This window comes from Trachinotus anak, unplaced genomic scaffold (assembly GCF_046630095.1).
Source record: "Trachinotus anak isolate AG129_WGS33_773 ecotype Australia unplaced genomic scaffold, CSIRO_AGI_Tana_v1 ptg000032l, whole genome shotgun sequence".
Taxonomy (NCBI): Eukaryota; Metazoa; Chordata; class Actinopteri; order Carangiformes; family Carangidae; genus Trachinotus; species Trachinotus anak.
The window spans coordinates 12,809,927-12,823,158 of record NW_027273883.1 but is presented as its reverse complement, the minus strand read 5'-3'; the positions used below and the strand labels follow the sequence as shown (position 1 = coordinate 12,823,158).

The 13,232-nt window shown below is 43.3% G+C and overlaps 1 protein-coding gene across 2 annotated transcripts in view; it reads left to right on the top strand.

The window, feature by feature from the left end:
* The first annotated feature begins 204 nt into the window (after positions 1–204).
* The window catches only part of efna3b (ephrin-A3b), a 58,911-nt gene continuing 45,883 nt past the window's right edge, over positions 205–13,232 (top strand). Inside the window, exons 1-2 of one of the 2 annotated variants that reach the window (XM_071470050.1) lie at positions 205–650; positions 952–1,165. In XM_071470050.1, the coding sequence (XP_071326151.1) occupies positions 1,056–1,165 (110 nt within the window). In that variant the 5' untranslated portion in view covers positions 205–650; positions 952–1,055. Of the gene's footprint in view, positions 651–817; positions 1,166–13,232 lie in introns of those variants that run through there. The other variant, XM_071470051.1, reaches the window with a different exon arrangement.

Sequence of the window (13,232 nt, the reverse complement as noted above, 5' to 3'; positions counted from 1 at the left end):
GGGATTCAAAGCTTTCTACTTTTACACCGGCAGTGGAGGTCGAATAATTGACAAAAAAAAAAAAAAACTTCAAGTCGCAGCGGTGCCTGATGTGCGGCGGCTCGGCCACAATATTGGAGGAATGCGCCTCTGTCGCTCGCTGGGGGTGGAGTTACAAAGTGGACGAGCGCTGCCTACCAAACAGAGAGAGGAGAAGGAGGAGAGAGAGAGGGAGAGAGAGAGAGAGAGGGAGGGAGACACAGGCTTGCAGGCTGCTCGCCGTAAACGATGGTTGTCGGATAGAGTCTTGAAGACCTAATGAAACTGGCTGGTTGAATTGTTTGCGGCGGTTACAGAGCTCAGTACCCGGCGTGCTTTGCATCTCTCGGATCCTTGGAAGGAGACAAGAAACTGCAGCAGCACGCAGATTAACAACAGTTAGAAAAGGGAAGAGGACTTGCTTATTATCTTATTATTTTACCACTGGGTTTTTTTTTTTGTTTTTTTGTTTGTTTGTTTTTTTCACCTGTAATTTCCATTTCACGTAAGCAGTACACAACTCTTTCCCAGAGGACAGGACCGTTTCGTGCTCGTTGGAAGACCGACCCCCCGCTCGGACCCAGTGCCGGCCTCCCACACTCCTCTGGCGGGCTCAGAAGCAGCAGTTCCCGGTGAGAAGACAGGACCGGGCGCAGCTCCGTCTCTAAGCGGGCCCGCTCATAAGGACTTCCAGACCCCCCCCCCCCCCCCTTGTTTGAAGCCCCAGGATTTGTTGGGGAGGGAGGAGGGGAGGGGGCTCGCAGTGTCTGGTTTATGGGGGAAGGGGGCGGGGGGACCTAAGTCACTTCACACCACAATAGACTTCTGAGTTTTACAGCACTTATTAACCAGAGCCAGTCTTAATAGTCTGTGAACGTATCCGTTGGTATGCATGCATGAAGCTTTTGTTTCCCCCCCTCTCTCGTCTGTTAGGCATTTGCTGGGATGTTTGAGTCGCGTTGTTTGGTGGGGTGAAGGGACCGAGAGAGCGGCCGGAGAGACCGAAGGGGACGGAGGCCGAGAGAGGAGCCGAGAGCATGGCTCTGGTACCGCTGTCTCTCTGGGTGCTAACGAGTCTCACCTGGGCGAACCTGCTCCAGGTGTCAGCCAACAGGCATTCCGTGTACTGGAACAGCTCCAACATACAGTAAGACCCCCCCCTCAACTCCTCATATTTAACAGTGTGTGTGTGTGTGCGTACTTGCCATTTCCTTTGATTTCTCTGTTCTCCACCTGTTAAAGGGGAGGGGAATGTCCTGATTTGCACTGTCAGGCTCATACTTTCACACTTTCAGCTAGTCAGTGGTTTGCTGCAGCTTTTGAGCTTTGCTTGCATATGTCCCTCTGATGCTTTATCAGGGTTGTGGCAACCACCTTTCTCGTCTCTATCTTTCTGAAAGAAATGATTTAGATCCCCACAAATCATTTTAACAGGTCTGTCATGTTTTTTCTGCATGGTAAATGCATTTTCCAGTCTCAAACTGCTCTGTCAGACCCAGATTATGAATTTAAGGTGGCTCTAAACCATCTTGTCATCACCTTGCCTTGCACAGCTGGTCAGACATATTTACTTTCTGCTCCTCAGTCCGACACCTATCTGTGCATACTCCAGTTTCTTTCTCTCCACCTCTCCTCTACAGTCAGCCATTCATGGCAGAGGAATAGAAAGGAAAGGAAAAAGAATCACATGTGATTCTTTCGCCTTCCTCTCCTCCTCCTCCTCCTTTCTCCGTCATGTGGCTCTCCTCTCTCTCAGTCTTTCAGGGCTCTTTCTCTCTGTCTTCTCCTCTATCTGGTTCAATTAGGAGCACTTCTTCATCCTGACCCCATTGTGTTGTAGCAGTGTCACTATTCAATCTCTCCTTCTCGCTCCCTCTCCAACTTGCTCTCTCCTTCTATCCCTCTCTAACCCCCTTTCTTGTTTACACTCAGTCCGTTGGCCTTTTTGTTATCCTCCTAATCCCTCGCTCCTTGCTCCGATCTTGATTCAAGTGAAAAAGACTTTTTTCTTCTTCTCTCTCTTTTTGAAAGCTGCCTTTTTAATACTGTCCACGTGAGTCCATGGCTCTGCTGCTGGATTCTCAAGAATATAGTGTCACTCTGCAGTAACACACTCTCCTCCAACCATTCACAGTAGAATCTTGTAAGTTTATGTTGCACCATCTGTGTTTCATCACCTCCTAATTTGTGCGTCCACATCTCGCTTGTTCAATTTACAGCTGCTTTCTCCCCAAAATATTGCTAATTTACTAGTGAATGCCAGATTTGACGGGAAAAATAGTGGTCTTTTTTTTTTTTTAAGGTTTAATTTTAACAAGCAGTTCATCTATTTCAAGTCCCAGATAAGGTCATAAAATAGTGCAACAATCAGCCTAAATTGTAGGTCTCAGTGGTGCATAAGAGCGCATGTCACACACAGGCACACACCTTCCTTTTCGTTCTCCATCTTGCAGTGAAGCCTGTTTGTCCGTGCTTTCGGCTGTACTCACAACATCTCAGTATGTGGTATTTACCTCTTCAGCAGAATGTGCTGGGCTCCTAAGATGAGCAGTCAGACAACACAGCAGCTCACACTTTATGAGCACACTTATTAAAGACATAAACAATTTGAAAACGGATCCTGTTCACCAACAATAACTCTAAGGCCGATGATTTTAGTTTACAGCGTGAAATAAAACTATGAGTGAATTTATGCCTCACAGCAGAATTACTATAGATGAAGTGCTGCGTAAAGTAATAGGAGCGGAAAAAACAAGGTTATTGGTTGTGGTATGATTCTGTAAACAATATTAGTTTTCCTGAATGTGAGAAAATTATTTCCGCACATCATAGAAAAAACTAATATTGCGTGCACAGTAGCTTCTAGTGCATTTTAGATAATATTTTTCCTGCAACACTCAAAATGAAGAGTGCTCAGTTTCAAATTCTACTTCTTTTTTTTTTTTTTTGCTCAGTAATAATTTGATAATAAATGCTAATGAAATTCCACCTTTGGTTTTCATATCAGAGACAGAAGTTAACTAAGATAAAATGTGAAAAAATTGCGCTTAAAGGCATAAAGGAAAGCGAAGATGAACCCAGGACCTCGGTATAGCTGCAGTTTTAAACTCGGTAGAATGTATCCTCAGTTAAGTCATATGTCAGCTGTTCTCTGCTGTACATTCAGTGTGTTTACTGTTAAAAAAAAAAAAAAAAAAAGCTGCAGTTGGTGTTTCAGACAAGGCAGAGGGAGGACTAAAGCAGTCTGGAGCAGCCTAACCTTTAACCTGACTGTCCAGTACCTGAGTACTGCAGAGCCCTGCAGTCTCTCTCTCTCTCTCTCTCTCTCTCTCTCTCTCTCTCTCTCTCTCTCTCTCTCTCTCTCCCTCTCTCCACACTTTCACCACCAGTACTGTTTTGATCCCAGCGGCAGAATATTCTTAGCCCCTGCAGTGTGAGCCTTAGAGTGTGTGTCTTTTAAAAAAGACTGTGGTTAATTAAAGAATGGTGCATCTCAGTGGACCTGCCTCATCCCTGATCTCCCCATCTCTTTCTCTCTGTCTCTGTCTCTCTCTCTCTGCACACATGCACAATGACAATGTATAAGCAGTGAGTGGGGATAACTTTTTCAATTCAGCCTACTTAGTGAATTAGGAGACAAAGGGCCCATGGACAGTGGCACACAAAAGGCAGATAAACTGCAGAATAACCTGTCTAATCTACTCTTTCATACACTTGTGTGCCATTTTTCAACAGCACAGATCCTATTTCCAGCATTTATTTTAATCTCTGCACTCCACACCACAACATCCAACATTTGTAGGGTTGGCTGGCGTGTCTCTAGCCGGTGGCGATCGGCCTCTCTGGAGTTTCTCTAACTCGCAGTGCAGTGTGGAGGTTTAGAAGGCCAATAATAAGCTGTAGTATAGCTGTCAGTTTGAGTGGTAAACACATTGTAAGGCCTCAGGACTCTGCAGCTTCTCAACCAGCTTCTGACCCCGAGCCACTCATCAACCACAAGAGACAGGCTGAGACTGTTAAAAAAGATTAACTACTTCACACATACATGCGGACACAAACATGCATGCTCACGTCGGTACATTTGCACATATTTATGATTGTGAGTGTACACACAAACACGCTCACGTCCCTGCAGTGTACCTTTTTTTTTCTTTTGAGAGGATAGATCATTTCCTGTGTTTGCTTCTTGCACAAAGGCTGTTGCCACTGCCAATCAGTCATTTGTCACCGATATCCCTGGGCATGAGTGTGTGGATAATGGTGTGTTTCTTTTTCTATGTGTGCGACCTGGAGTATGTGTGTGTGTTTGCCCTGTTACAGATGTCTCTGTTCATTGATGGGTGACTGAAACAAAAACAAATCCATCAGTCCGTTAAATCACACATTATCTTCCACCACCTGGCAATTAGCCACTGCTGTGAGTGTGAGTGTGCGTGCATGCATATACATGTGTATGTGTGTAATCTAATAACGCAGCAGTTAACTGATTTGCATAATAGATATCTGGTGATATCTCTTAATTTATCAGTTGTATATTCCGGAAGCGATTAGGTTTTGAATAAACAAACGCATAAACATTTCTAGACAGTTGTGTGTGTGTTTGCATGTGTGTGTGTGTCCATGACACTGTCACCTCAACGTATGCCACTGGAGTGAAGCCAGCTATCGCAAGCAGAATTTGCATGCCCATGCATTATGTGTGGTAATCGACGGCAAGGTGGAACTTGTTTTATATTCATCCAGCTCGTCAGAGTGCGCAGAGACACGTCACACAGGGCAGGAGAGAAATAATGCAAGAATATGAGAAGAGAGAGACAGTGAGAGAAATGCTATAGGACTGGCTAGAGGAGGGAGGAAATCAGGACGAATACAGATGGATTTTTGTGTTGAATTATAATAAAGCAGGGGAAGAAGGTCATCATAATAATGATAATAATGCTTGGCTGGCGCCCTGATCCACACATTGAGTTCTCACATTAGGCACAGTAATACAGGATAACACAGGCCTAGTTTATGTGTGTGTGTGTGTGTGTGGGAATGAGAAAGGGAGAGGGAAACGTAGACGCAGACGAGCGGATTAAACAGGCCAATCAACCATCCCCTTGACAGCAACACAAACCTATCTGTCTCCCAGCCCCACTTAGGACAACAACATTTACATTTATGAATATCTGCACAAAGGAGAGTATTACTCACTCACTATCACAAGGCCTGCCTGCCTGTGTGTGTGTGCATACAACCCATCCATCATGGACGTTTGCACTGCCGCTACGCATGTCAGCTTACTACTGCGATGTGTGTTTTGCACACGTGCACACACACACAATAAAACCTCTCACACACACACACACACACATACACTCTCAGTGATCATCATAACAGTTACATAGACGCAGCGATCAGGCGATTCGTTAGTAACGAATAATAAGGCCACATAGCGTACGGGTGAATGGATCCTGGTTTGCATGGCGATGTGTGGGTGTGAGAGTGTGTGTGTGGTGTGCAGACAGTCGCGGAGACGTCATTAATTAAAAGCAATAGGAACACCTGTGTGATGGATGACTGCTGTTTGCATAATAAGATCAAGTGGTCTTCTCTCTCTTTCTCGTGCTCTTGCTCTCTATGTGTGTGTGTGTGCGCGCGTGTGTGTGTGGGAGTAAATACATTTTTCTGATTGGACAGGTGTTGTCGGGTAGGTGCACTCAGTGGTAAGGGACATGTAAAAGAGAGGAGGAAAAGAAATGAATTATTTTCTCTTCCTCTATCGTTTTTTTTCTCCTTGGGGGAGAGTTAGATTTCAGGAGTAGGCTCCCACCTCTTTGTTCTTCCCCCATCCTCCATTTGCCTGGTGGGAAATCAGTCGGGGGGAGGGGGAGGGGGGGTGTTTTGGGAACTGTGTGGTTTTAAAGTGAATGTTGTGAGACTCCTTCTCTGTCAAATTAAAGTGGACTGAATCTTTCCAGTCCTACAAAATATGTTGCTTCTCTTTGAGCTCTGGTTTCCCTTCACCTCACTTCACCCACTCTCTCCTTTTCTTTCCTTCCCCAGCACTCCCCACATGTCACACATTTTTTTAGATTTTGACCAAAACCACCTCTTATGTGGCATTCTCCTAACGTGCCTCCTTGCACGGCGTATACATTTCCACACACACACAGAACACTCACACCGATCTTGAGAAAAAGAAGAGCCGGAAATATGGAGCCCACCCTGTTTTTCCATATATCTTGATTGGCTCTTTCATTTCCTCAAACGCCGTCTCGCTTACATGACTAATCAAAAGCATTGCTATGAAAATGGAGCACTGATGTTCAGTGGTCGTGCTAGCTCGGTCTGGAGTCAAACGCTAACTGGTTGGTGTAATGGTTCGGATTCACAGGAAGCTGGTTCGTGGGGATTTTAGGGATGTAATTCTGCTAAGACCAAGCTTATGTGAGACTCAGACTGAGTCAGGCAATTCTGATCAAGCCTGACACAAAGTAAGGGTCTTACAGGTATAAATGCCCGGCCTAGGATTGGTATTGATTTAAGTGACTGCTGATTCCTTGCTGGTGGCTCAGTGGTTAGCGCAGATGCTTTGCAGGCTGTATTTATCAGGCTTTTAAGAATCATTGCTAGAAGAAATCGCACCGAAAGGTCGGCTGGAATTAAAAACACTTCTACCTCAGAGAAGGATTAAGTGGTTTCTTTTATCAAACTTCCCACGCGAAGTGAGCAGGAAAAGACCAACACCACTGTTTCACAGCAAACAGCGTCACAATCACAGAGTGGCGGAACCGGTGATTAGTTCATCTTAAGAATTTCGATTCAGTTCAGACGATGGCCAGATGATCTAAATACAGTAAGCTGTTGGAGGGAATATGAAACGAGATACAGAAAACAGTGTCACTGCCAGTGTTTCCCACTGCTTGAGAATTTGTTTTTGGTTCTCAACCTCAAGGGAGGTGGAGGTGTAGCGTGGTGGGCTGCAGTGAATTCATGAGATCTGCACATGAATGCTGCGTTCTGGCAGACTCAGTTCTCAGTTTCATCCTCAACATCACACAAACTTTAATAAGGGGAAATAATAAATACAGAAAAAATTCAGTTTGAGTGAGGGGGAAAATGTTCTTGGATGGGCCACACAAATAGATTTCGTGTATGGGAAACATTTTGTGTCTTACAGCTGTTTTGGTGGACTGATAAATACACATACATATTATACTTATAACCGATATTCGAATTTACCTCTCTATAAATGTGAATGTACCTTGCTCAAAGTAATGATGATGTTTTTATGGTCTGGGCACGTCTATGTGTCATTTGGACAAAGCGTCAAGGATAATGCATGCAGAACCAATATGTGATGATGAAGGGATATGGATTTATTTGGACTGTGTCCTTATCAGTGCTTGAAGCAGTGATTTATGTGACTCATGACACTGACAAATCCCAGAAAGTCATAAAAGAAGGCAAAATCTTTTAAATTTTTTTTCCCATCACATCTAATATCAGGAAAATGTATGGTGTTGGAGCTTTGAGGTGCTATCACAGTTGTTATTTCCCATGTTATTGCAGTATTGAATGAATGACATTCACAGATAAAAACATTCACAACACATTTGAAATATTGAATCCAGCCAGTATCTTTGAATGTCTTTGATTGTTGTTGTAAATAGAATATGCTGTATTTAATATTTCTGCATCTGCTGAAATGTATCACTCGCCACCTGCTGGGAACCCTGAACAGCTGTGAGAAGCTGTGCAGCTCAGCTAAATCCTGGAGCAGACAGACTTTTGTTAGTTACTCTGAGACTTTTGAATCAGTGAAGAAAGATTTCCTAAACAGAGATGCTTAAGTGTGTGGGTTCCCTGTGTCATCAGTTAGACTGGACAATCTAAATTACCCAAAGGTGTGACTGAGAGTGTGAATGATTGCTCTGCATGCTCTTCCTTGTGTTACGGCTGTGGTGCTGTCTGGATTCTCTGATAGTGATTAAAATCTCCTCTCAGGTGTTGGGACAAGGCGTGCCTGCGTTGCCCAATTACTGTAACTTTCCTAAACCCAAAATCTGACAGCCACACCTGCGTTGCATCCAGGTGTGCACTGGCGTGAAAAAATGGGGGTGAGTTTGTTTTTTTTTTTTTTTTCCTCCACATCCCTATCCCTGTCCACGTTCACTGCTGAGCCGCACCAGTCGCTTTCATGTTGGCAACAACAGAGAGGCTGTTTGCTTCCAGAGAAAAGACAGGAGGATTGCAGCCAAAATAGGGATCAACTTCAGAAAAACAACTGGCACAGATATGAGTCGATAGACAGACTCTCCCTTCACCTCCAGTCCATGTTTTTGGATCACAGTGACTCCATTCTGGCTCTCAATAAAAACAAGGGAAGGATGGCTACTTGTTTGATGCATGTAAATACAATGTTTTATTTTCTGTAGCCTATTAATATGTCGCACCAGCGATTACCCCACTCTTTCCCCCCTCTCCATGTTGCTTCTACGTGCTCCAAAAAAAGGTCAAACAAGACTTTCATGACACCACTAATGATGCAATATCTGACTTTTTCTATAGGAGCATATTTCAGGCTGTTGATTAACTAGCCTCTGTGCTCTCCTGCCACTCACCCGGTGACCGTGAATGAGCAGATGTGGCTGATTTATACACTAGCAAACACACACCCCAAACCTTTGTGGGATCAATTAAGGGACTTAAACACACAGACGTTTGCACAAAGTCAAACACATCAACACTTGCCTCTCTGATGCTGATTACAAGAAGCCTGGTGGGATGTGTGAAGTGTTCTGCATAACCTGGAGGTTATCTGAGGACACTGTCTGTATGATTAATGTAAAGGCACAGAAAGGAAATGTAGAGCTCACTTTCCTGTCACTGAACAGATCTTTTCAGGGCAGTCTGGCTGGGCAACATTTTTTTTTTTTTTTTTTTTTTTGGATCTTAATGATGAATTCTCACATTGCAATAACAAGAGAAGCTGTGTCAGAGTCATACAGCATTTGTGCCGATTTAAGTTAAAGCGCTGCTGTCTGAGGCGGATGAATTGCTTTTTCTTGACAGCCAAATTACTGAATGGCCGTCCTCCCTTGTTATCTGTAGTTTTTAGGCAAAAATGCGGGGCAAAACAAGAATTTATCTTCCCCACCCATGTGTTAAATTTGAACAAATTGTCCACAGAGAACAAATCCCTCAGCGATGGGCTGGAGGCAGCACACAAAACCACTCATACACACACTTAGATGTACACACTCGAGGATGTTGTTGATATTAACATTATTCTCTGAGCTGATGCCTAAGCTCCAACAGTGTAATCAGGTGCTAATAACAAGGCTGTGATGTTTACAAGCTGTTTCAAAGCGCTTTATATAGTATCTGTGTGTGTGTATTTGTGTGTGTTTAAGTGTAAGTATTCTCTATGAGATGTCTACTCTATTCCCCGCCAGCGCTGTTGGGGCTTTGGGGGTGCAGGGGGGGCACTAATAATGTAGACTGTCAGCTCCTGCACACACACGCACACACCAGATGCTCATATGGTGTGTTTGTGACGTGGCTAATGATAGCAGCGTAGCAGCAGTCTGAGGCCATATGCTGAGCCTGATCACAACAGAGCAGTGTGATCTAGCATTAATAAACTCTACCGACATGACAATTAGGAATCCTCCACAGAAAATACAGACAACACAGTTGCACGTGAAAATGCAGCCGTTTTCATCAAACCCACACGCACCAGGAATCAACTGTCGCTGGCCAGGACAGGACAGAGGAGCAGCAGGGAGGAGAACCACTGCATTGACAAGAGAAGTATCTGTTGTCAATGCTCGCTGGGCAGAAATGATGCTTATTGTTGAGCTGTGATTATGGATGGTGTTATCGGCTCATCAAGACGTAAACAACTTCAGATCTGAATTGTGATGATGGTTTTGTCCAGTTCTATTCTGAAGGTAGCTTCTGCTAATACGAAGCAATTATGGCGGGATATGAGAAAGTCTTGATTGCAAAGGTTTGATTTAGCAGCCAGAGGTGGAATAAAAAGGCAAAAGCAGGGCCCTCTCTTCAACAAACTGCAGAGGACACAGAATTATGCTTATTCCATCCACACACAGAGCGCGGCAGAGAGGGAGAGAGTCTTTAATTGAGGTTTTATCCATTTAAGCTGTCACTAAGAGGGCAACTCTGAAACCTTTTAACCACTCTCCTCTCAGTAATGACACAAATCAGAGAGGAAATGTGTTTGTGTCTGAGCGTCGGTGCGAATGTGTGTGGGCGCGTGTGTGCGTTCGCGCGTGTTAGCGTTCACGAAGCAGGAGGGTAATTATGCGGAAATTGGGAAATGGCTAAGTGAATTATGACCTTGTTTCAGCAGAAGGCTTTAATCAGTCCCAGCCAGGCCAGGGGAAGGAGGCAGAAATGTTGGCTGCTCGAGCACTCTGCTCCTGATGGCAACAGCGACCAGTCAGTAAAACTGACTCAACTGTGTCAGTGGAAAGCAGTCAGTCAGGCTGGTTGAAGTGGTTTTGAAGTGACGGCCTTTTGAGTTGTAGTTTGTCTTCTGTTGTGTGTTGTCTCTGCATGAAGAATGAGGAGCCATGTGTGTAGGGCAGGGCAATAATTAGGGCTGCAGCTAATGATTATTTTCATTACCGATCAATGTGCCAGCCATTAACTTGTTTTATTGCTTTGTCTATAAAATGTCAGAAAATAGTGAAAAATTTTCGCTTTGTGTAATTTCCTCCAGCAAAAGAAAATCTTTGGCATTTTATTTCAAATAGTGACTGAAACTATAATTTGGTTACCGTTATTTTTTTGGAATTGTATTGTAACAATAAGGTCGTTGGGGCTGCAGCTAATGATTATCTTACATTATTGATTAAAGGTGAAGTCATCAAAAAACCAAATCCAAATCTTCAGTTTACAATCACATGAAAAAGAGAAAAGCAGTAACGTTTTGAATCTGAGAGGCTGAGACCAGAGAACGACATTTGTGTTTAATAAATGACCTGAAAAATAGTTGTTTTAATTTTGTGATACTGATTTCAGCCATTATGCCCAAACCTGAATATGTTGATATTTTGTCCTGATTTTGTCCTGTCAGAACTGTGGGAAAAACTCACACAAGGACTGTTCGCTGTAAGAAGATTCATGTCAGATTGGGACATGTGCTTTTAAATTATCAGGTGAAGTACAAGAGTTAAGTTACTTTTTCTCTTTATAGTCCTGCTGAGGGTTTTATGCTTGCGTGTTAATCTAAGTGCACAAATTTATGTTAATGTACCTGCACAAATCGTCTGACAACTCCAGTAAAAGTCTGTCCTTAAACTGCTAAACTGATTGATCTTGGAATGAGTAAAGAGAAGAGGAGTGTGAATGGAATCAGGAGTAAACAAAGTAAATATGCAGCACACAGGACACGTGAAAAATATAAGTATTCATGTGATGTTGACTGATTGCAGGTGGTGCAGCAGAGAATGGAGCTGTGCGATGAACAAAAACTTGGAAACTCTGAGTAGCTCTGCCAAGCGTGTGCACGTTTTCACCTTAAATGCTCACATTTTTGTGTGTGTGTGTTTGTGTTGATGTATGTGTGTGCGTGCCTGCTTGTGTGTGGATTAGGAGTGTGTGTGTGTGCTTGTTCATGTATGAATGGCTCTTGCTGTTCAGATGTGTGTAGGGTCAACAGCACTGCTGTGTGTCAGTGTGTCTCAGTGCCTCTGCTGGTTCTGGTCTGGCTGTCTATTTCTGTCAGTGCTGGATCGATGGCGTCCTACAGACACTGCACTCCTCTCCTGGATGTGTCAGCCTGTTCCTCTCTCTCTCTCTCTCTCTGTATCTGTATCTGTTGCTCTGCCCTCCTCTTCCTCTTGGCTCGGCCTCTCGCCATCACTTCCTCTTCTCCTCCTCATTGTCCTCCTCTGCAGCATCGTACTACTCACAAGTCTCTCTTCAGATCAGTCAATGAGCTCTCAGTGTATGCATGTGTGTGTGTGTATGTGTGCGTGTGTGTGTGTGTGTGTGTGTGTGTGTGTGTGTGTGTGTGTGTGTGTGTGTTTTCTGAGTGATTATTGCCACTTATTTATGAGGGATTCCTGTTCTTGGCTTCACGTCTTGGCCAGTTTGTGTTGTGCTGAATGCCAACACACGCTACAACTCTTCACTGCTTTTTTAGGGGATTTGTGTGTTTCTTTGTATATGTGTGTGGTTTAATGTTGAATCAAATAGTCAGTTAGTCAATCTACAGAAATTAATCTACACTGATTTTGAAAATGAGTTAATGGAGTTGAAGCCTGGACCAAGGACAGTCAGGTTCTCTCAGGTTCATATTATTGTTGAATATGTCGCAGTTTTGGACATAGTAAGGTATTTTAGGATGTTATCTCGGACTGGAGCTTGGAAGGGCTTTTTTACAACTATTTGGTTTGATATATTGTTTAAGATTATTTATTAAGCTGAAATGGCAAACAGAGGCCTCTTGAATGTAAGGATCAGCTTATTTCTCCCTAAAATTAAAATGGTATATCTTTGGAATTTAGATGGTTTAACAGACAGATGTATTGATAATGAAAGTAATTATAGTTTGCTGCCTTAAAATCTAATTTATATTGCAATATTTATGTAAATATCTTCGTAAGGCATTTTCTGTAAATTCTGTAGAAAAAAACACTTTATTCAAGACTTCTCAGGCATCAGAAGTTAAAACATTGTTAGTAAAATGAATGAAGCGATCAGCCGTGTGCAGGGTGATGCATTTGTCGATACAATTTTCTAGTGTGCAAGAATTTCCATGCTGACAATGTTTTTGAGAAATCATCTTTAGGTGAAATATACAAATGGGAAAGTCGTTTTTGTCTCATCGAGTAATTAAATACCTGACAGATCCAGGCACTTCATCACAGCTGTGCAAAAATCCATAAAGCATGGCGACCATAAAGCAACCCCGGTCAATGATTTGCAACTTTTCCTTTAATGACAATCGACAAATTCCTATTGATTCACAGTATATATTGTCTATTCATTCAAAATTGCCTGCAAGGGGTACTGCATCTATGTGTGTGTGTGTGTGTGTGTGTGTGTGTGTGTGTGTGTGTGTGTGTGCATGTGTGATTTCATGTATAACTCCATGTTTTTGACCCTTGGTGTGAATTGTAGTCTGTTTTTTTTTAGCGTGCACATGCATTTCCATGGACAACTATGTCTACACTGAAGGGAGTGAGCAGCGG